This window comes from Rhipicephalus microplus, chromosome 6 (assembly GCF_043290135.1).
Source record: "Rhipicephalus microplus isolate Deutch F79 chromosome 6, USDA_Rmic, whole genome shotgun sequence".
NCBI lineage: Eukaryota > Metazoa > Arthropoda > Arachnida > Ixodida > Ixodidae > Rhipicephalus > Rhipicephalus microplus.
In genome coordinates, this window is record NC_134705.1 from 128,889,371 (window position 1) to 128,912,610 (window position 23,240).

Genomic DNA, 23,240 nt, shown 5'->3' on the forward strand with positions numbered 1-23,240 from the left:
GGACTGGCTCAGCAATCACAAGAAGCAAGCGTTACTTATCTGTGGGACGACTTTACCAAGCTCCATCGTGCCTCCATTTATCTCATGGGTGTTGCGAAGACATGGTTCTTTAACCATGAGTTGACTTGACCGACTGGCCTGGCCTTTCTACCAGCGTAGCGATGTACTTAGTTCCCTGCCTTTTGTGGCAGCATCACATACTCCCGACATCTGCCCTACCGGCCAATCGCCGCCAATTCTGTGCCCTACAACACCATTCGAGGTCGCATGTACGTGTTATGGACCTCTTCACATGACTGGCGCTGGAAATCTTTAAATAGGGACTACCGTAGGTTATCTGACGTACTTCGCCGAAACAACGTCTATGGTTACTGGTATATTCGTGGAAGTTGCTGACTTCATCCTTCAGGCTATAATTCTACGTCATTGGGCTCCTAGCATAGTTCTGAGCGACCGCAAAAAGACGTTGTTATTCCAACGGCTAAGTGAAGTTCTACGCGCATCTGGCACTGCACACAAGCCAGCGTCTAGCTACCATCGTCAAAATAATGGCCTGACCGAGAGATTTCATCCAAATCTTGCCGACATGACCGCGGTCTACATTAAACTGGACCACAAAAACTGGGATAACTTCTACGATTCCTCACCTTCACCTACAACACCACCGTTTAGCGCACAGCTGGCTGATCAAGTAACTGGCTGTGCGAGCGTGTGCACTTCGGCAAACAACAGTGTTCAGTGGTTACCTGTTGCTCGATAAGTTTCAACGAGAATGGAAGTTTCTTTAGTTTCATTGAGCTTGGCGCTGACACTGGAAAATTTTCATCAGCAGAAGCTGGGATAAAAGACGATGGCATCGCTGTTTGCTTCACGTGGCGCCACAGACGCTATGACAAATGGGCGGTCGGTGGTGGTGGGTGGGATTTATAGCCGGCGCTTTCTGGACCTCGTTCGTGCACACAAATTCTTTTAAGAGGCATTTTTCTTATCTGTGTAGACTAAATAAACCTTGTCCTTCTAGTTCTCGCTGAAAAAGACACATTATTAGGTGACCGTGTCATGGTTCCTTTAACTAGGCTCGTCTAGTTCTGTAAGCTTTAGTGTGTCCTGTAGGCTTACATTCACCAGCCTTATTGACAATTCGACTTGCCTTGTCAGATGTGACTCGTGCACACGAAGAGAGTTTTCTGGTATCGTGAGTCAGCATAACAAAAAACTTAGCATCACAGCTCTAGAACCAACACGCATGCTCTTCCTGCAGCCTCCGTTATCAGTGGATGATGACAACGATTGTGTTGCCCCTGAGAGCGCCCGTGGGCTGCCATAACGCCCGTGCACCAGTGCGAGGTCACGTGATGGTGAGTACATTTTGCGGGCTTTATCTACCTGTCAAGAGATTAGACACGCCATCTGTGCCTTGTTCGAACAATTTAATTTTCGACATTCGGAACACGCACCGTTGTACGTGGTAATTCAACTTGGCGACAAGCGTCAGCTGACGTTTCATGGACAAGCCATCTTTATTGCACGGTCACCTATGATGCCGCCACGCCTTTCAAGTGCATACCTGCGTTTGACTATTTGCGATGCACACTCTAGGTTCAGAGGTGATAGGCTCCATCACATCAGTAAGAAAGAAAACTACTCGCCATAGTGACGCAAAGCATACTTTATTGATATTTACGTCACAAATGTTAAATGTATGTGCTGAAACCTTACCGTCGATTAGATTTTGAGGTCGTCCCTGAGTATGGCAACCGCGTCAACACGAATAAATCTGCTCCAGAACAGCTGAAGATGCGGCATGAAGAATACGCCCAATCCTTCCAGAAACTCGGTCAATCCCGGATTGGCCCCTGTTACGTAGAGCTGCGCGTCGTCGATTCGTTCGGGTGAGACGTTGTAAAGCTGAATTCGATGTGGTTCCTCGGGAGTCGGATCAACGACAAAGTAGAGTCGGAGCCTGGCGGCCGAAATCTTGGAAAGGTACAAAAGAAGCAATTGACTCATTAAACCTTGTTGATGAAACAGCTGGATTGTTATGTGCAAGAAGCTTACAACGCAACAGCAGGCGATCTATATAGGGCAAGAAAGAGTGTCAAAAACGCTTTTGCACGTCCTGAACGCTTCGCCTTCCGTTAAGTTAAAATAATTTTGCAGGAGAAATGATGTTTTTAATGAAGGACACCTGGAAAGTAGAGAGATGAAAAGCTTAGAAAATGAAATAGGCATCGGTTTCAGTTCGCTTCAGAATTCGCGGGAACCTAATCGTCCTAGTCTAGCATGTAGTTTGACAAAGCGCAACATGAACAAATATCGACTTCTACCACGTTTGACTGAACTACAAGCCTCTAGTGAGAATAATGTGGTAGGGGAGAAATTGTGAAAAGCATTAGGTTGGAACATCCACGTTACAGAGAAGAATAACGTTGTTGCCAAACAATAGCTATAGCTTAACTTTTCCAGTAACTTTGGAATGCCATTAGTCGGCCCTCTTTGCCCCCACGAACATAGTTTTATAATTTTTCTTGGTTTTAGAAAGCACTAGCCCAAGGAATATTAGCTACAGCTTAAACAAAAACGCCAAGGCTGCGAAGAACGCGCTGCACAGTCCCAACGAAAGCTGGAAGAGTGGCCTTTCAGGGCATTTTATAATATTTGGGTAACTGCTGCCACTTTCTGGGTACCCACTACGCCATTATTAGTAACCTTTTTTTTGTAGTTGGCCAGCATTCACTGTGCCATCCTTCGCCATTTTTAGGAGAAGCGTGGTATTCGCAACACACTTGCTAGGAATTTTGCAAACTTTTTAATGCCATGGCTGACGACGATGAAGAATCATGCCTGCAGTGCGTATGCACCGCACTTAGTAAATGATAATGGAGAACAAGCATTCGAATGAGTTTGAGCATGAAACGACCCACTCGTTACGCAATCCGCAATGCGTGATACCTGGTTGTTCTTTTGGTGTTCTAAAACGCTTTATTGCTCACATTACCGCGATTCCTTTCCCGGCGTCAAGCGTACCTAAAGGCAGTTTAGAAACGAGTTCCAAGCCCCGGCGTGGCTCAGAGGTAGAATACTGCGCTTCCGCGCAGCGAACTCGAGCACGAATCTCGTTATGTCCTTGGTGTTTTCTGTTTACCGAGTTTTTTTTATTTATTGCGATACTGCTTACGGACACCGGCGGTGGCAGCGGCATCAGCGGACAGCTACGGTGCCACACATAGCCCGTGTTCTTAGGTTTTACCTGCCCAAACCATGATGTGAGCATTATGCAAGCTGTAATTGGGTTCTCCGTATTATCGATAAACATTTTTAAGCGTGCCTTTCTTCTTGCTCCCTTGTGTTACTGGGGCTTTCTATCTCTAATTCTATTCCCTGTAAAATGAAATAATGTTTTTTGCCTGCCTGTCTCTATAAAATGCTGGGCATACCTGTTTATGTATATGCCATAAGGATTCTTTCATTCTATGAACATTCTACACGTTGTCGCGCTCTTAAAGCGCCAACTGTTTACGCATGCTAAAGTACAAATAACCATTTCATCATTTTTCTTCGTATCTACCTTCGTAATTACCTGGCATGGCAACTAGGTCTTTAGTATATCGAGAGAATCCACTTCATCTAAATAGTCTTTGTGTAACTGTTACTGCAACAAAATGCGTAACTCTTACTCAGCATGATTCAATTGCAAAAACAAATGCTATGTGGCGGAGTAACTACACTAATTCACACGTGATTTTATCTTGAACGAAAGGAAAGCCGTGAAGAATGAGGACGAGCAAGGAACGACTAACATGATCGGACATACTGTATTTCGCGATGATCATTTGTTCCAGATGGAAGCATACCAAGTGGTCCAAGTATCTATTCTGGTAAAAAAAAAAATGCTTTTGAAGCCAAACGACTTGCATTTTGCGTGCCCGTTCAACCATGCATTACTTTCAAAGTCTATCACATTAACTGAATACCGATTCAGTTTTTCCATGTGCCACAAGCTATGATTACGCTCTATAATATTCCAATTCGTAGGCTATGTAGATAGATGAATATATCGGTACTGAGATATTATAATGATCGTGTTTTGACTCGTCGACGGGAACTCGTTCACCGCTCAATTTTTATCAAAGCGGCCTTGTTTAGTGCGAGGCCCATGGGGCGGCCTATATTAGTCTCCCACAGTAGAGTAACAAGTACTCTAAATTATTAACCACTTTTGCTTAACAAATTTGCTATATGTACACATGAAGAGTGCACGGGGTCACAACCAAGATGACAAAATCAGTGCCTCTTTCTTTTTCTGGTAGGGAAGTAGCTCATAACAATAAAAAAATGGATGTGTAAAGGTTGAACAATGCATGTAGAAGGTTGCCAGCAAAGCTATTCATTTCATGAAACGCATTCAGTGAGCTGAGCTCTCCTCATCATGCGAGAGCCACGCAATGCATAACTTCAACTCGTGTTATTGTGATAGCAAACATATGGACACTCTCGGCTGGATTTTGCGGCCAGCGCCGGCGTCACTCACCATACATGTATAAGTACCTATATATATATATATATATATATATATATATATATATATATATATATATATATATATATATGTGTGTGTGTGTGTGTAAACACAAGAAAGAAAAGGGATCGGGAAAAAGACTCCGGCGCACGCAATCGAACTTATGAATCGTGAGTGCGAGGCGTTAACCAATGTGCTACCGAGAAGCACCTCCTTCAACGTTCAAACGGCAAGATATCTATATCTAACACATACCGCTGCTGACGGGCATATCGGGGGAAGGGAATTATCGTGTTTTCAGCATTACCAGCAAGACGGTGCATTGAGCGCGCGTCGCCACATTGTCATACGTGGCGGCGCGCGCACGCGCTCTCATCTCCCATGCGTACGTTATGGCAGAAAAGAAGGGGGGAGACGCTCATTTGCGTGCGCTTATCTTGCGGTGGGCAGGATCTACGTCTTAGCTGGCCTTGGGTTGTGACTGGAACGACTCACAAAGATCACTGCAATCGTTGCACAGTCCCCGTTTGCGAAAAGGGCGCGCTTTTCAGACACAGCGAAGTAACAACTGAGACGCTTATTCGCGTTCATCTGTACCCCTGAGTATGTTTCGTGTGTCATTTGTGCGTGACAAACGTGGGGCACATTTCGATCTGCTTGTCATTCTGCGCGTGACCTCCCAACTAGTTGCTATTTTGTTCATTGCTTTGACTTTGCGGTAAAGATGTGACTTCTTTATGACTTGACAAAGCGGTTGCTCAGGCTAGTAATGTCTCCTCTGTTATGCTCTAGTTTGTTGCGCTGCGCAAACAAGTTTCATGGTGGTATCGTGTGAGAGCTACAGTTAGATAAAGGTAGAAGCGAGAACATGGACATAAAAGAAGGAGGTGTCTTGGCGACTTCGGAAATTTTATCCGCAATAGACCTTGCATGGGTTATGAGTGACACTTATGTTCGGGTGCACTGTTGTGATATGGGGGTCCGCAAAAAACACCGTATGCAGGGTAGTTTATAAGTCATCGTTGCGTACACTGCTGCCTCGCGCTACGCGCGACTACATTATTGTCTGCCCAGGCTTTGTTTTAAGAAGTAGAAAAGCTAAACATATTTAAAAGGAGGAAACCAGGTAAGTCAATGCCTCCAAATTTCACAAGGTACATCCACGCATAGTGTGTAGCATCTTAATCATTAAAGGCGAATAGAAGACAACGAGGTGATCACGTTTTGCCTTCCTTTCTACGAGTGCAATTTTTTCGTTTGGCTCTGCGCTGTGCATTATAAAGACTCAGAACGTCATTACTTATAAACTCGCCCAAACTGCTATACATGTGAAATTTGTTTTTCAATATTGTGGTAACCATGTACACATATTGGAGTCACAGACGTTCGATCGCTTCCTAATTTCAACGTTAACGTCACCGCCAAATAAGTGTGTTACTGCAAAAATTATTACCGTGGTTCCCAACTTTCCGGTGCCACCCGTGCAGCTGTTCCACTCCGCGTTGATTCGCAGTGGATCGTCGGCGAACGCCTCGACCTCAATGAGCGTGCGGTTGGCGACGCAGAACGTGTAGGGCGGCTTGTATGCCCACAAGCTCCCGAGGCCCGTCACTTCAGGTGTGGAAGTCTTGAATCCCATTATCCAAGTCTTCTCCTTGCTGCCCGATATGGCGATCGATTGTGGAATGCGCCGCAGGTAGGCATTGATGGTCGCTGTCCAGTCGATCTCCGGAGTGTTGTCACAGCGTGCTGCACATGAAGTCTGGAATTATTTGTCGAACGACTCGGCGTCCGAACATTATCCAGAGTCGAAAATAAACATACCAAACCAACACATGACAAATCATTGTTCATTTTGAACAGTTGTAGAATCATCATGTATATACTTTCTATGAATAACATATTTAAGTACCGAATTACCTATACCGGAAAACCCTTTCTGATCTTCTTGAGATTTTGTATAGCCTGGATTGACTAATTGTTTTATATCCAAAGGCGTGCGGTAAGCGCAGCACATTTTTTTTCCATCTGTCTCTCTCTGCAGAAGTGGTAAGAATTAACCAAGGTTCCTCAAAAGCAATCAACCTATTGTTTAATCCTCCAATTAAACCTCTGTGATATTGAACGTCGCACGAAAGTGACGAAAACTGGTGAAGAATGAAATATGTAAAAGAGGGTGGTTTAGATCAACTATCATGAAAATGAGGAGGGTTTCGGCGCTCTGAAAGAAATATATTTGATGACGCAGTAGAGGTGGCAGCCTTTGCAAAATAAATTTACACAGTAGTGAAGCTTGCTTTCGTGTAAATTTAGAATATTGTTTAAGTAAAAGCTTTTGGCAATCTATAGACAAAACCTTACCAATTGCATATGCTTTGGTCTAGTTGTATTATGTAGATTGTTTATAAGCCTGAAACTGGGCACTTGAAAAAAGGTGTTTCCGCTACTCTAACGTATTGCAGGAAGGCTGCGTTAGAATGCAGCTCAGCCTCAAGTAGTTCTTTTTCCCTATATGCCCGGCTTCAGCCCCCAGCGACAATTAAGGAAGGATGTTTTATCCACTAACGCTGTCGGCTACTTGTCCGGGAACCTGTTGGCTTCATCGTTTTTGTTGACCGGCGGTGAGGTGTGGAATATACCCAACTTTCGTGGCGCATACCAGTTGTTTGATGAGCCGTGAATATATGACACCCCGTGAGGACACGCCGACAAGCCTTGACATTGAGGTGCTTCGCACCTAATAACACCTGCCAGAGTCTTTTCAATAGGCGGTCGGGAATCGTTGCCTATTCTGAAAAGCAGATTATAACACGCTGCAGATGCTTTGTGGGCGTAACAAATGCTGCCAGTGTATCGCAGTGGTTGCGGGCGGTGCCCTGCTGTTGACTCGAGCGTGACATGCTCAGTCCCGGCTTTCACATCTCGGCCGAAACGAGATGCCAGAGGCCCGTGTACTGTGCATTGTCAGGGCCGTTAAGCAACACCGGTTGGTAGAAATTTCGTGAAGCCCTCGACTAGGGCGTCTCTGATAACGTTGGTAGTTACGGGACGTAAAAGTGCATCTGTAAACTACCACCTCAACCGTACCGACGGAACAAGAAAAATTACGTAGATAACTGTACGGCGTGTTGTCGTATAATATATCCGTTTTTCAACCAAAATAACTTATGTCGTTCAAAAAAAAAAACAGATAATCGAGGTCACTTGTGTGAGAATTCGAGAGCATAACTGAGATACGAGGTTTCTACTTCAAAGTTTGGAATGTCCACTGAATAAAAAAAAATTACTTGGTTTAGATTCACCCATGAATCAGTGGCAATTATTGCCCAGAGATGTACATCATCTCGACGTGAACGTAGGGTGGTGCCGAAAAGCTCGATTATTTTTTATGCTAGAAATTATGATATTGAAGGACGTCAGTATACCAAACACTGCGTGAATTCTGTGTAGTTCAGACAGTTTTGTTGCTATAGTTAGCACCAGATTGCCACTATCTCTCATGAGGAAGGTATATAACAGCTGCATCTTGCCGGTACTTAGCTACGGAGCCGAAACTTGGAGACTTACAAAGAGGATTCAGCTTAAATTGAGGACGACGCAGCGAGAAATGAAAAAAAATGGTAGGTGTAACCTTAAGAGACAACAAGAGAGCAGAGTGGATTAAGGAACAAACCGGGGTTAATGATATAATAGTTGAAATCAAGAAGAGGAAATGGACATGGGCCGGGCATGTAGCGCATAGACACTATAACCGCTGGTCATTAAGGGCAACTAACTGGATTCCCAGAGAAGGCAAGCGGGCTAGGGGGGAGACGGAAGGTTAGGTGGGCAGATGAGATTAGGAAGTTTGCGGGTATAAATTGGCAGCAGCAAGCACAGGACCGAGTTGTCTGGTGGAACATGGGAGAGGCCCTTGTCCTGCAGTGGACGTAGTCAGGCTGATGATGATGATGTTGATGATGATGATAATAATAATGATGAGTTAGCGCAATCGATGGTTTCTTGTTCAGGGCTCTCTAGCTTAGTTCTCTCCTTTAAATATTACTGACGTTACCTTGTCTTGTAGCTGCATAATAGTCGTGACTCCTATGCTCTGTTAAACGAAACTAAATTAAATTGTAAACAGGATGACTGAAAAATGCTCACCTGTAACAAGGTTATAGTCGTTATTTGAGGCAGTGCCCAACTGGAACACAACGAGTAAAGCAAATGTGAATGCTAGCGGCACCATGATGGCTCAGAGATTCTTTGACGAAGTCACGCAGCTGAAATGACGAGTTCGGACCACTGAAATGATGCAAAAACAAGAGCATGTTTGACGTAAATATATAGGACTTGCAGCAACCATTTGTCATCTGAAAAAGTACATTATCCTTTTGTTGAAATATTATACAGATATAAATTTCAGGAATTATTTAGGAGCTGAAATACGTGAGAGGCACCAAATATTAGCTGACTACAGCACATCCAACTGTGCCAAATGCCCCCACGCATATAATTGTTTGGCTGATATAAGGATCTGTGTCGGTGGATCAGATTTAAACGACTAGCGTACTGAGCTTACGGGAAACCTCATTGCGTATTTGCTTCTGCGCCAACTCATGCCTCATTTCTAATAACTAGCACTGAAACTTTCTTTCGATTTGTATCGTCGATCCTAAGAGAAGTGTGGAAAACGCACGCAAGACCATTAAAATATATGAGCTTATCAAATGCCATACTTATGGGCTTCTTCGCCTCATGTTTTCCTGCTGCTACTTATGGTAAAATGTCTACAACTCACTTGAAGAACTATAACCTCCTTACCTGGCATTGAATTAATATAACATTTCTTATTTAACATCACCGCCAGCCTATTTTCCACTTTAAATTTGGAGAAATTTATGTCATACACTGAGATGAGCTATGAAGTGGGCTCTTAAGAACTGTATATACATATAGAGTACGCTAGTATTGTGCGGTTGCCTCACCAGAAGGTGTTGAGGACAAAAATGGAAAGAATACTAAAATTAGCAGTCCGTTTCATAAGCGGTAGATACCGACACACACACTCAGTGACAGCTTTGTTAAAGTCCTGTGAGCTTGAGTCTTTGGAATGTCGCAAGCGCAAACATCGCCTTAAATTTCTTTTTAAGATTACAAGCGGGCAAACAAAAATAAATAAGGATTCATGTCTTCAGCCCCCTGCAAGGCGATGTGATCGTCTTAATAATAGTAGAGCAATTAAACCTTATTGCACACGCACGAATGCTTTCCGCCACTCCTTTTTCCCAGACACAATAGATATGTGGAATAGTTTACCCAACGCGGTTGCGCAACAAACAACGTCAGTGAATTTTTAAAATGCATTAGACTGTTTTCTTTGTAGTAATGCGTGCTAAATTCTGTTGTGAGCATTTATTCGTTGATTTTTATGTGTATTGTCACTGTTTTTTTATTTTTCTGTTGTTGGTTATTCATCTCGTAGTAAATGTGCTTTTGAATTTTTATTTTATGTGCGAACGTTACGTACTTTGTGACACCCGCCCTGTAATGACCCGAAACACGGGCTTGACAGCATCAAATAAAATAAATAAATAAATAAATACTTAAACATCATTCGCTGTTTTCGCCCACAGCTACAGATTATGATAGCCAGCTTTGACCTGAAGTCGTTGGTTCAATTCCGATCGTGACCGTCGCATTTCGAAGGATTCGAAACGGTCGATTTCCGTTTGTGGTGCTATGTCTTTGCACGTTGAACAGCTCTTGACGGTACAAACTTTCGGTGCCCTCTACTACGTTGCAGCCCTAATCACAAAGCGTATACTGATGGTAACCAATGTGTTTCTGAGAGTGGAGACATATTTTTGATGTTGTTTGTAAATAAATATAAAAATATGTAACTATTGTGCGCTGTCCATTATTGTTTTTCACACTTACTATCGTCGATACTAAATCTATCACCATGTACACCACTAACTGATGTTTGGCAAATATACGCTTCGTGAAATGATAATCTTTTGAAGCTTACCACAACATTAGTTAGGTGTTTTATCTTACGATGTATTTTTGCTAAGCAAAAGGCAGCACAGTGGTCATGTTGGAGCTATTTCGGTGCAATGCATTATTCAACCTTGATACCCTGTATACTTGAAACAAAGACATGCTCCCATCATATGTCTTAAAAATTTAAGTTGCTTACCTTATGTCCCGTGCGCCTCAGTTCGACGTTTGAAAGTGCGCCTACCCACTGGCATACCACGTTTATAAACACTCCAATGTGTTTCTTCAAGGATGTGACCGCCACAATATCGGGTGCATTCCGTAGTACGCCGGAAAAACAATTTGACAAAAAACACGGGCCCACGTCCTAAGGCTTGTGGCAATCTCGACGATGCACGCATTGTGGCGACTAATTGAGGCCTCATGAGGGACTGCGGTTGCGCGATATGCTCGGGAGTTCGTAAGCCGCCGCACCAACCACGTCGCTTCCTTCGTACTCGAAGACTGATTGAGAGCGGCCTTGCCACTGAATTGCGTCCGTTGCAGCGTGACCGCGAAAGCGACGCCGTATCCGGCCCGTACTGTTAGCCTCGCTCAACGCAGCTTTTGATATGCTTTCTATATTTGTCGAAGTGAAAGCCTTAGATGTGTCATCAAACGCTATAACTGACCGCTGGTGCCGGTAGAGGCATCGCCACGCAGTAGCAGAAAACGTATCATTATGCGATGCCGTCACTATAACGTTATACGTATTACATGACGCCAGAATAGGACGTCATAATGTGTTATCGCCGCTTCGTCAAAGGTGTCCCGAAACGGTGGTACTGTGAGACGTTATGAGGCACAGACACCTTGCAACACCATCGATTCCGGGAGAAAGGGCGCAACCACGTTCGGGGAAGAATGCTTTGGGGTAATGGGATTCTATACAAGCGACAGCGAAAAGAAACAAGATAGCTTTACCATATTCGAGTCTCTTAAAGTAAATCGAGAAGGGACCGTGTATGACTTTTATTCATTTGTTTATTTTGTGAAATTGGTCACCAGGGCCTAACTGGTTATATTTAACGCAGAACCTCTGACAAGAATGTACGTTGAGTACACACTTTTAACAAGTTCAGCGAAAAAATTCGCAGCATTTTCGCAACGCCAACGCAGCGAGTATTGAGGTAATTTACACAGTAGATGGATACCAAGAACGATATATTAACCTAAACGACAGTATTCAAACTAAAAATGCAATTAAAATATTATCTATAGTTAAAAGTACATCATATAGATAATATTTTAATGCAACCCTTAATGCATGCTGCAACGTACACAATACGCGCACTTGAAATGAGCTTGATGATCATTTTCTCGTAAATCTTAGTCAATGACTTCGCACATAAGGTGAAATGACGGTACAAAAAAGAAAGACATGCTAAAGCGCTTTGGTTTTTGTTTAATGTTGTCTTTTAGCGTGGTGTGAACTCTCATATGCGACACTCAAATCACGAACTAAATCATAAAGGTCGTGGTTTAAATATGTTGGACGGTTGTGTGTTTTCAATCAGTGACCTTAATGTTTTATTTTAGTAGACAGACCGACCAAATGATTGCTTCTATCAAGAACAGCTCATCTGAAAACAAACAAACAAAAAGGTATGTTCTATTTTGACACTGTAATTCATTAGTTCTCATTCAATAGCTATATGTGTCAGGACGCAGTTGAGGTGTTTCGTTGTGAGAGGTCATTAACCAAGTGTGTACACACTTCCACGTTTTTAAGGATACATCGTTCACGCTTTGACCGCATGCTGTGTCAGCACTCCAAAAAGGCCTTCAACACATCCAGAGTGGCCAGAAAATGCTGCCGATTACTAACAGACAGTGCTGACAATACTCTACAGCTTAGCAGGTGGCAAGGAAATTACAGGTATAATTTAAAGTCAGTTCGATATAGTCCCTTTGTCTTTCGACAAATGGTAGCACATACAGAAATGGCCGTGCCACATTCCCGTATTCGTGGGTGTATGAGGTGAGTACATATATCCAACTGGCTGACCTGAGCATCGTTGACGCCCCGCCGCGGTGGTCTAGTGGCTAAGGTACTCGGCTGCTGACCCGCAGGTCGCGGGATTGAATCCCGGCTGTGGCGGCTGCATTTCCGGTGGAGGCAGAAATGTTGTAGGCCCGTGTACTCAGATTTGGGTGCACGTTAAAGAGCCCCAGGTGGTCGAAATTTCCCGAGCCCTCCCCTACGGCGTCTCTCATAATCATATGGTGGTTTTGGGACGTTAAACCCCACATATCAAATGAGCATCGTTGACGGCACAGTTACCGGTGACTCGGTGAGATGCCTCCACTTTCCCGTGCATGCGAGCGATCGCATGCACTGGAGGTAAGCCATGGAATTGAAAAAAAAAGAAAAAGGAGGGGGGGGGGGGGCGTTTCAAGGTTATCACGCTTTTGACATAAGTTTTCTCCCCAGAGCAGTGAGTGAGTGAGTGAGAATTTATTAGAAGGCAGAGAGGTCGGCCTGAGCTAGTCGCTCTAGCCTGCTACTCTACACAGGGGATAAGGGAAAGGGGAAGGAAAGAGGGATGAAGGGTGATGATGGGGACAAGAAGAGGTGGTGCGTATGTACAGTAACCACTTAGTATAGTACCCTACAGTCTAGTTTCTAGTACAGTGCTTTTTATAAAGTCTAGAACAGCCTTTGTAGCAGTTTTTGACACTGTTTGGTCGTTCATTGCTGACAATATGTGGCTTTCACTTAATGGTGTTCGTCCAATGCTTGCCAACGTTGCAGTTAGCATTTCTCTTTGTGCCACGTATAATGCACAGTCACAAAATATGTGAGCTATCGTTTCGCGCACTTGGCAGCGTTCACAATTTGGGCTGTCCGCACGGCCGATTAGGTGGGTGTAGTGACGAGTGAAGGCGACGCCCAGGCGAATTCGGTGCAGTATATTAGCATGTCTTCGGCTGATTTTATCTGGAAGACGAAAAGTTATACTGGGGTCTGTTTCCCGCAGGCGCTTGTTCCGGTGATCTGGTAGCAACCAGTAAGTGGCAGCGCATTCCCGCATGAGTGATCTCAACAATGTGTTGACATCACCTCGCGTGTAGGGTACTTTGACGTACATAGGAGCGTTGTATATTGCCGCTCTTACTTCGCTATCAGCTGTTTCGTTGCCAACCAGGCCGCAGTGTCCAGGAATCCATTAGAGTGTAATCAAGTGACCACCCCTGTGTGTTAGGTCAAATGCTTGGACGATTCATAACGTTAACTCGTCAAATTGGCCTCTTCTTAAGCAAGAATGGATAGCTTGAAGCGCTGAGTTTGAATCAGACAGAATCGTCCATTTACGCGGTGCTTGGTCGTTCACAAGTTTTGTGGCTTCTTGTATAGCAACAAGTTCTGCAGCTGTCGAAAATGACCTATGATGTAATTTGTCCTGTCGGGAAATACCGAGTTGAGGGATCACGAAGGCTGCAGCTGAGGCGGATGACGTTACGGATCCATCGGTGTAAATGTGCACAGAGTCGCTGTATCGGTCATCTAAATGTGCCAAGGTGAGTTGCTTGAGGGCAATATAAAAAACATGCGACTTATACGAAATTCCACGTATGTGAAGGCACACCAGCGGTTTAGTCAATGTCCATGGAGGTACTGCAGGGATTACGGCATGTGCAAAGCCCGACGGGATCATGTGCCTAAGCGTATCGAGGCATCGCGAATAGGTACAGCCTGGTCGGTCCACTTGTAGCGAAGACAACGAGTGCTGTGCATGTCGGGTCAGCAGACGAAGGTGCACTCGAAGAGGCTCCCAGGACGTGTAAACCTGTATAGGGTAGGTGCGTGACTCCTCTATAGTGCCAGAGGTAGATGTGTACCGTGGCAGGCCAAGGCATATTCTCAGTGCTCGTGCCTGAAGGCTCTCTGAAGTACGAATGCACGTTGCCCGCATGCTGGAAAGCACAGGTGAGCTGTACCTTATATAGCCCACAAACAATGCCTTGCATAACTGCAGAAGACTTTTCTTCGAAGGGCCCCATCTCAGTCCTGCTATAACATGAAGAACATACACAAAACTGATTAGTTTGTTCCTCAGCACAGTCACATGCTTTGACCAGGACAGGTTGCGATCAATGACGACCCCTAAATAGCGGTGGTGCTTAACCACGGGAATCACTGCTACGTGAGCGAAGATTGGGTACCGCGACATTGATTTCTTCGTAAATGCCAATGCAGCCCATTTTGCTATTGAAAGTTCCAGGCCCTGACGACGTAAGTACTTAGATGTTATTGATGTGACTTGTTGTAGCCTTGCTCGCAGTTGTGGTCGCGTTGCTCCAGATGCCCATATGCATATGTCGTCCGCATACGCACTGATTCTGACAACGTCGGGAAGCTCAGCTTCAAGGCCAATGAGTGTTATGTTAAAAAAGCATGGGGCTCAGGACGGCGCCTTGCGGAACTCCATGGCTTACGAGGTGTCTGGCTGTGTCACCGTCGGATGTCGACATAAAAATGGTACGTCCTCTGAGATAGCTCCCTATCCATGCGTGTAGTCGTCCACCTACGCCGATGTCTTCAAGTGCGTCAAGAATGGCCTCATGGTAGACGCTATCGTACGCGCCCTTTATATCTAAGAAAATGGCCCCTACCAATCTCCGACGTTGTCTTTCCTTTTCAACAGAAGAAACTAGATCTACAACACCATCTATAGATTATCGACCTCTACGGAAGCCATTTATAAAATCTGGTAAGCCGACATTATTCTCCAGCAGCCATTCCAATCTTGCCAGCACCATGTGTTCCATCACCTTACCGATGCAACTGGCTAGGGCAATGGGTCTATAAGAAGACAACTCGTGTGAACACTTGCCTGGTTTCAGTAAGACCACTATGCGGCTGCACTTCCAACTCTCTGGTATTGTCGCTGTTTCCCACGTAAAGTTGTAGAACGACAAGAGAGCCTGCCTTGCTTCCTGGCCGAGGTGATATAGAGCCGAATAAGTAATTCCGTCAGGCCCTGGTGCGGACGACCGTCGGGACGTAGAAATCGCAGTGTCGAGTTCGTGCATTGTGAATGGCAAGTCGAGGCGATCGTCGCTGGATGGCGGTGAGGCTAAATACGAAGGGGATATCGATGAGGAGGACATACCTACGAGTAAGTGGCAGTAATCTTCTGCAACCTCTACTTCAGGGTGACCATGCTTAAGAGCCAAAGATCGGAAAGGGAACAAGTGTTGAGTGGGCGTCTGAAGGCTTCGGACAGTTAGCCCTATTCGAGACAGGGGTTTTCTGGGATCAAGAGAGCTACAAAATACCCTCCACCATTGCCTATCGAGCTTATCGAGGTGTCGCAATACATGTCGTTGTGCTTGGCGTGCTGTAGATAGGTCAGCTGGTGATTTCGTCCTCCTGTATTTTCTCTCTGCCCGGCGACGAATTGCACGAAGGTATTCATATTGTGTGTCAAGTTGTGATCTTGGTAGCGATACATTCACAAGTTTCGTATGCGTTGTTAAGGCAGATGCAATTAGGCTTTCTATTTCAGATATAGATTGAATGTTCCCGCACTGAGCATTTACAGAAGCTTGGAATCCTGGCTAGTCTACGCTTTTCACAGGCCGGGGAGACGAACGATGGAAACCTTTTAGCTGCATATATGTAGGGAGATGGTCACTTCCATGTGTTTCAACGTCTACAAACGAAAAGGTGGTTGGCAAGAGACTTCTGCTCACAAAACATACGTCTAGACAGCTGCTGTACGATGCGCCACGGAGGTAAGTAGGTGAGCCATTGTTAATGGACATAAGGCCTTGATTGAGCACAAAATCGGCAATGTGCCTGCCGCGGGTGTTCATTGAGGCAGAACCCCACATGGGATGATGTGCATTAAAATCCCCAACTAATGCATGTGGTCCAGGGCAAGCTTGGAGAACAGACAAGAGATGGGGACAGTCCGCGTGGCTTCTAGGAGGAATGTATCCACCAATGATTGATATTGAACGTCGCTTGTGCTTTATAGATAGGCAAATATAGTCGTTAGAAGCATGAGGAGCCACGGCATGTCTCACATACGTTAAATCTTGACGTACGCATATAATTACTTTGCTCGCATTTCGATCATCACGTGACCACAAAGTGACGTATCCGGAAATACGAAACGACGACATCGTATTCGGCTCACATATTACAACCAATGGAAATTTGTATTTAAACATCCGTTGTCGAAAGTCAGACAATCGGCTTCGCAAACCCCGTGCGTTCCACTGCATTATGGCAGAGGTGCGCACACGCTCATCGAAGAAATTCGCCATATTGTTTATGGAAGGGTCAGCAGTAGCGGTTCCAGCACGTTGAGGATCTGCACTGCTGTTTTCGCTCCTGGTGTGTGTAGCTCGTTGAGAATCGCACGAATAGATTTTAATAGATGCTTCAGCATAGTTTGGCTCTTCTCAGTGTCTTGTCTATCATTTTCCGCCCTCTTTGAAGTTGCAGCCCATGATGTGGTCTTTTTTATTGCTCCAGTCGGTAGCGAAGGCCACTCAGTATCTGAAGCATCGGCGTGCAACGCGGGCGTTGGTCCACTTTCTGCATCCCTGGGACGTGGTGCATACAACATGGGTGTAGCGGCCTGATAATGCGTACGCGTATGTTCATCTGTTGCTGATGGTGATGCATCACTCCTATGTCCACTATGCTTTCGCTGGTGCCTACGTTTTGGACGACGTCTGTGTCGGCGGATGGACGTGACTGCCTCTCTGTGTGTCGAGTTGTCTCTGACCATCTTCCGCAGGACGCGAATTTCTTCTTTGATCTTCGGGCACTTTTTCGACGTTGCTTCATGTGCACCAGAGCAGTTTGGGAATTTCAATGGAACAGTAGTATCGCAGTTTTCCACCTTATGAGACCCGCCGCACCGCTGGCAAGTTGTCTCACTTTTGCACACTGCGCTGACATGTCCCAACTTACAGCACTTGTGACACTGCAAGGGCCGTGGCGCGTAAGGGCGCACGGGATGTCTCCCGTATCCAACCTTCACGCTAGGGGGCAGAGTCTCAAAATCAAATACTAGTTTGATGCAGCGAGACTGCCCGAAGCGGCGTATGGTCACGATTTTGACTGTCGACGTCACAAGATTCTGCAGGTCAGCGTCTGTGATGTCAGCGTCGACGTCATTTATCACGCCAGTCGTTGTTTCTTTCCCGTGAGCGAGAAACGCGTGAACTGAAATACTTACAAGCTGCGTGACGGCCTTCAGTTTGTCAAGAATGGTTTTGTTTGTCACATCAACTGACAATATGTTTTTCCTGCTATTTATGCGAATTTCATTCACTTGAGCAGGTGCACCTCGCTCGAAATAATTAGTCAATGACTGCCTGTTTAGTGAGTTCAGGTTGTCTGATGTAGACATGGGTACATACGAGATGGTGAAACATCGCTTGCCTTTGTCTAGCGCCGGTTGTGGCTCCGCCGTTGATGACGTCCTGCGAAGCTTCCTTTTCAGCCGGCGGGTATGGAATGTCCTGAAGTCCGCTTCCGATTCCATCTCTTCCACTGATGAGCTCTCGGTAGAATCATCACAAGGAGCAGATGCGCCAACGCGGTCACCCACATTCGGTCCATCCTTATGCAAACGGCTAGGGCCCGCTGTCTCGTTGGATGTATCGTCCCCCATCCCGGGGGGTGACGTCTTCCGTTCCGCTTGTTCAGAGAAAGTCAGGAATTCTGACAGTTTAAGAAAAAAACGATAGTTGTTCAAGGCAGAATTATGCCCGAACGCACTTCTTCTTCCTCGTCTTCCACTTATCCCTCTCCAGTGCAGAGCTTCCAGTGAGCTCATTCATCCCAGTGCAGAGCTTCCAGTGAGCTCATTGAGATGAAAACAATAGGAAAGCAATGACAGCGTGCTTCAAATCTGTCTCTGTGCTTGTACTTGATATATCTTTTTGCGGTGGTCAAGTCGTGTGGCAATGAACTCCTTTAATGAAGCTATACAATTTTCACTTGGGAAAAATGTTTCAGGGCCCGAATAATATATGCAAACACACTGGCGGTGCAGCTCTCAACTTCGCGCTGCTTCCGCTCGTGAATCACCCCTTTTTCTTCTTCTTCTTCTCCCACGGAACGTCTACGTACTACCTCTTCTACCAACCAATTCGTCTCTCACCTTTCGCCGCTGCCGCCGACGGCTGCGTAAGCAAACCACCGACGCGCGCCTGCTTGTCTCCTCACACAGGTGTCGTCATACCAAACAGACGTTAGACAGTTATAGTTTAGCGTTAGCGTGATAGCGTAGGTTAAGTCAATGACGCTACCGTGCAGCAAACGTTCGTTGTAGGCAGCGTCTTATAGTTTAGCGAAATAGCGCTTAAGTGGTTTACGTGCCCCCAAGTGGGATGGTGGCGCCACCTATTAGATGGTTAATAAGTTGAACAGTGAAAATGAAAATAAAACGAGAATGTTTGCCTATGCTACCACGCGTAGCATTGTTAGAAGTTTATTTTTGTGTTAATAAAAGTAAATAAATATGAACCACGCACAAAACGCGAAAACATCTACGTTGCCGATTTGTTTACATTTATCTTGTATATAGTTAGGCCTAGGCGCGTTCGAAATGGGAAGCTATCTCAAAAACTACGCCAACTTATCCGTAATACTCAGTCATCGAAGCTAACTGAAGGCAAGCGAAGTTACTTTAAACAGTCGTTTGTTGCAAACAAGGTGAATATTTCACCAACTACGCCAAAATCACTTGGAAGCGGGCGTCCGATAGCGCCGCCATGTTTACGTACACTACGTGCACCTACGCTACCTTAAATCTGAAAAATACCGCACGTACGGTAAGCAGTACGCGTAACGTACGTATCTGCGCATGCGCACTTCGATTCCCGTATCATGGTACGCCTGGTATCATGGTAAGCCCGGTATATTATCTCTCTATTGTTCTCCTCACCTTAGCGGCCTCTCTTCCTGTGTTATAGGGATATGCCGTGACCCGGCAGAGAGCCGCCATGGACGTTCACCTCAACGTGCGTAGTCTTGTCTCGTGACTCTCGCGCCGGCAATATGAAGCGTGTGCTGGCTGGTCTGGGTGAGAAAAAAATTTTGCCATCCCAAGGAAAATTTAGCATTTCCCTGCTGAAGTGCTATGCAGGATGGCCTGAGCTCGGCGAAACAAGGAGTTTTTCAAAGCTCTGGCTGCACCCTCTTTTGAATGAGTCAACAGTACGAAAATCCACCCCTCGGTGCGCTGCATTTTATTGGTTAGAATGAAACCCGGCATCACGTCAAAGAGAGTAATAAAATGAGGGAAAGGCAGGGAGGTTAACCAGAAAATAGAGCATCCGGTTTGCTACCCTGCACTAGGGGAAGAGGGAATGGGGAAGAAAGATGGGAAAGAAAGCGAAGAGGGATATAGACGTGCGCAAAATAAAAGGGGGCGGGGAGCTAAGGTGCTACTGTCTATACAATAGGCCGCTGCCACGCAAAAATTTCAGTAAGGCCTTCACTGATTTTCTGTGAGCACACAAATCATGTCGTCTTTCCAGCACTGATTGTTCAGACAAAGGTCTGCCGTCAAGGCGAGCTAACGCAGCAGCTAGTTGCCGTCTTTGCACGCTGTAACGAGGGCAGTGACGTCCGTCCCCGCAGCCTTACAACGGGTAACTCAACGCTGTAGCTTTTCAACAAAGGCTCTCCAAGTGCCGCCTAATCCCCTCCGTGATGTTGTAGGAATGCGGAACTCCCGAAATGTGCACCTTTTTTCTACTAAGGGCCCTTTGGAGCAAAAAAAGGGGGGGGGGGGAGAGGCAAGGGTTACTGAACAGTACTTTACTTTCCCAGAGTCAAAAGGGATTACCAGCTTTTTTTAAAGCGTAGCAGCTTTGAAATCGCACGCCTGTTCTTGTCGACGAAACACCTTATTGGGATCAGTGCCGAATTACGGAGACAGCTGTGTCTCCTTTCCTCTTGCTGCTCCTTCTACCACAAGGGACAGGTCGCCGGAGGTCTGTGGGCATGCTGATGGCCGTCCAAGCATGTGTATTGTGCTTTGGCACTGCAAGTGAGGTGCTATGCAGTCCGACGAGGCAACGCTTTCCGCTGAAAGTACTGCAATAGTTCCCGGCTACGACACCCTCCTTGAGGAGAACGGTGTCACGGTGGATGGAAACAAGCCCGATGTAATTGAGCGTGACTTGCGCTGGTTCATTTCGTTGCTCCGATAATACGAGTGTGAGATCCATGACCCAGCCGCCTTCTCACATCAAGAAATGGACATGTTGGCGACATAGGTAAAGTGTGGTGGTAATGCCTAGCGAAAAACGTCGACCTGGGTGAGCGTGGGCTCAGTGGGGACGAAATGTTCATTTGGTTTGACGATATGTTCGTCACGTAGAATAATGTTTGTCCTGTAAATATTTGAACTAAGTACATGCTCCCACACTCTTCAGTTTGCGTAATGTTTGGCTAATTTGGACGTGACCATTGCGTTAGTCACCACTGACTTGCGATGCTGTATTCGAAGTCACATAACAAGGTTATCTCGAGCTATTGAGAATACCGCAACTGCATGTCTTGTTTCCATTGAAACGAAGGAAAAGCTTAGAACAGCCGATGAATAGGGCACATTAAATTTGTCCTTGCGAACCTGTTAACCGGAACGCTGAAAACAATACGGGTGAACCTGTTCTTTTCAATCAGGCGAAGGAGAGATTGAAGTTGGCAATACACTTCCAATAAAGGAGGCAATTACTTCACCCTCATCGCTGGGTTTTGGTAATCTACTGCACTGCCAAACACCACGTTGCTTACAATTTTATAATGAATCAGTTAATAATATTGAATTGTATCTGCCTTCGAATCATATTCAATACGGTATATACTCAATATAACTGCAAACTTCCTCCTTTTGAATGTCTAACAAAGCCTACTATGCATCTCGCTGTCAGGTGGTGGTATAATAAACTTGGTGTCAAAACTAGATACGGGTGTCTATCGGCAAACTAGTATACATCGGTAAACCAGGTGCCTCGCAATTAACAGATGGCTCTTTTGCCTTCAAGCTTGCCAACCTGAGCGTCTGGTGCAGCCGACGGACAACTTCGTCGTTTCTCTGCATACTTCGCCCAGCCTTTGCTTCACGAACCTCCTCGCACATTCTTCATACGAGTATTGGATGTCACTGCTTGGCGGTCTACAGTGACATGGGCAAGTAGATTTTCTTTTTCTGGTGACTGCTTTGTAGGCTGTGTTTGCATATTGTCAAGAAATGATCTTCCATGTAGTGAAATATACTGCAGCTTTTGGGCTGGTCATCTCTTGAAATCCTGCCTTAGGAGATCATGTTAAAGGAGAACAGGGAAAATTTGTGGTCTGCACAAACCAGACACTCAAAGCATTGTGGTATGGGTGGCTTCATGGCGTACATACTGAGAGGTGGGTGGCAAAAGGTTGGTTGCCTCCCTAGTCATGTAAAAGGACGGGGGCTCAGTCTACTTCCCTGCATTGACTTATTGGGTGAGGGGTGTGCCACAAAAAACCTTTGAACTCCCCCCCTTCAAAGTTTGAACCCTGCGCACGCCTATGAGTATACGTTCTTTTACCTTCACGTTGTTAAAGGTGAATCAAGAATGGTTCGAAATCGTAGGCGCGAAGAAGACGCACTAAATATGAGACATACGCGGGGAGGGAGGAGTCTCGTATGTCTCTCCCCTTTTCCTTTTGTTATCGTTGCACCTGCTATTTCGAACTGTTTTCGGCGAAACCTTTTGCAAACCAATTGCATTGGCACCAGTGTACCTTGCCCGACAGAACTATATAGGAATTTTCATAAGCGCAGATTTGATGAAGGAACTCTTCCCCAGACTTACTTGCATTATCTCAAGGTCATACCTGGTAGATATGCATGAAGAGCGAGCACAGACATGCAAACACGTGAACAGCTTTCTCCTGATCCACGCACATGCCTTCAAAACTTATTACCATTGTTAATGTTAATAACTGGGCACCTCCTCCCTCCACTCCCCTGAAGGGGGCCAGACATGCCAATGGGTAGGCTGTTCAAACTTAGCTGTGTGAAAGCAGCACTGAGAATGGTTCAAAATTGTAGGCGCAATGAAGACCACAATCTAAAATGTAGACAGGAATATGAAGGCGCTCTGCGTGTCTTTCCGCCCGACGTCTTTGCGTCTACCATTCCAAACAATTCTCGGTGCCGCTTTCACACCGCGAAGTTTGAACAACCTACCCATTGGCGTGCGTAGGGCACGCCAATGGGTCGTGCCCAGTTGTTCAATCTCATACTGGTAATACATTTCGAAAGCATCTGCGTGTGTTAGGAGAAATATGTCCGTGTGCTTGCATATCTCTAGCTGCTGTCCCATGTATATCTACCTGGTATGCCCTTGAGATAATGAGAGTGAGTCTGGAGTAAGAGTGCTTGATCAGATTGGCACGCATGAATATAAATTCTTAGACGGTTTCGTTGAGCAACGGTATACCGCCGCACGTGCGATTCCCTAGCTAAAGGCTCCTTGAGTCGGCTGCCGTAACTGATCGCAGAGTGACAGCCGACGAAATGGCGATAAAAACCTTGAAAATGACCTTTCAGACTGGAGCTTCAGGAAGAAGCCTGCCGGGATCAAATGACAATGAATGAATCTCTGGTGGATAGACGAGCATCCAGCACGCTGCCGCCATTTAGCATGTCGGCGTGCGACAACTCATGTCATT

The 23,240-nt window shown here is 45.6% G+C and overlaps 1 protein-coding gene and 1 long non-coding RNA gene across 2 annotated transcripts in view; one reads left to right on the forward strand and one right to left on the reverse strand.

The window, feature by feature from the left end:
- Positions 1–21,710, forward strand: part of LOC142765492 (uncharacterized) — a 36,006-nt gene extending 14,296 nt beyond the window's left edge. Inside the window, exons 2-3 of the long non-coding RNA XR_012884289.1 lie at positions 1,262–1,358; positions 21,572–21,710. This is a non-coding gene — a long non-coding RNA (uncharacterized LOC142765492). The remainder of the gene's footprint in view (positions 1–1,261; positions 1,359–21,571) is intronic.
- Positions 1,652–10,959, reverse strand: LOC119186217 (uncharacterized). Its single transcript, XM_037434919.2, has 4 exons — positions 10,704–10,959; positions 8,666–8,806; positions 5,973–6,268; positions 1,652–1,977 (listed from the first exon to the last, which is right to left on the reverse strand). Exons 2-4 carry the CDS (start codon positions 8,748–8,750, stop codon positions 1,726–1,728), a joined length of 633 nt encoding a protein of 210 aa, XP_037290816.2. The 5' UTR covers positions 8,751–8,806; positions 10,704–10,959; the 3' UTR covers positions 1,652–1,725.
- Positions 21,711–23,240: the final 1,530 nt, after the last annotated feature.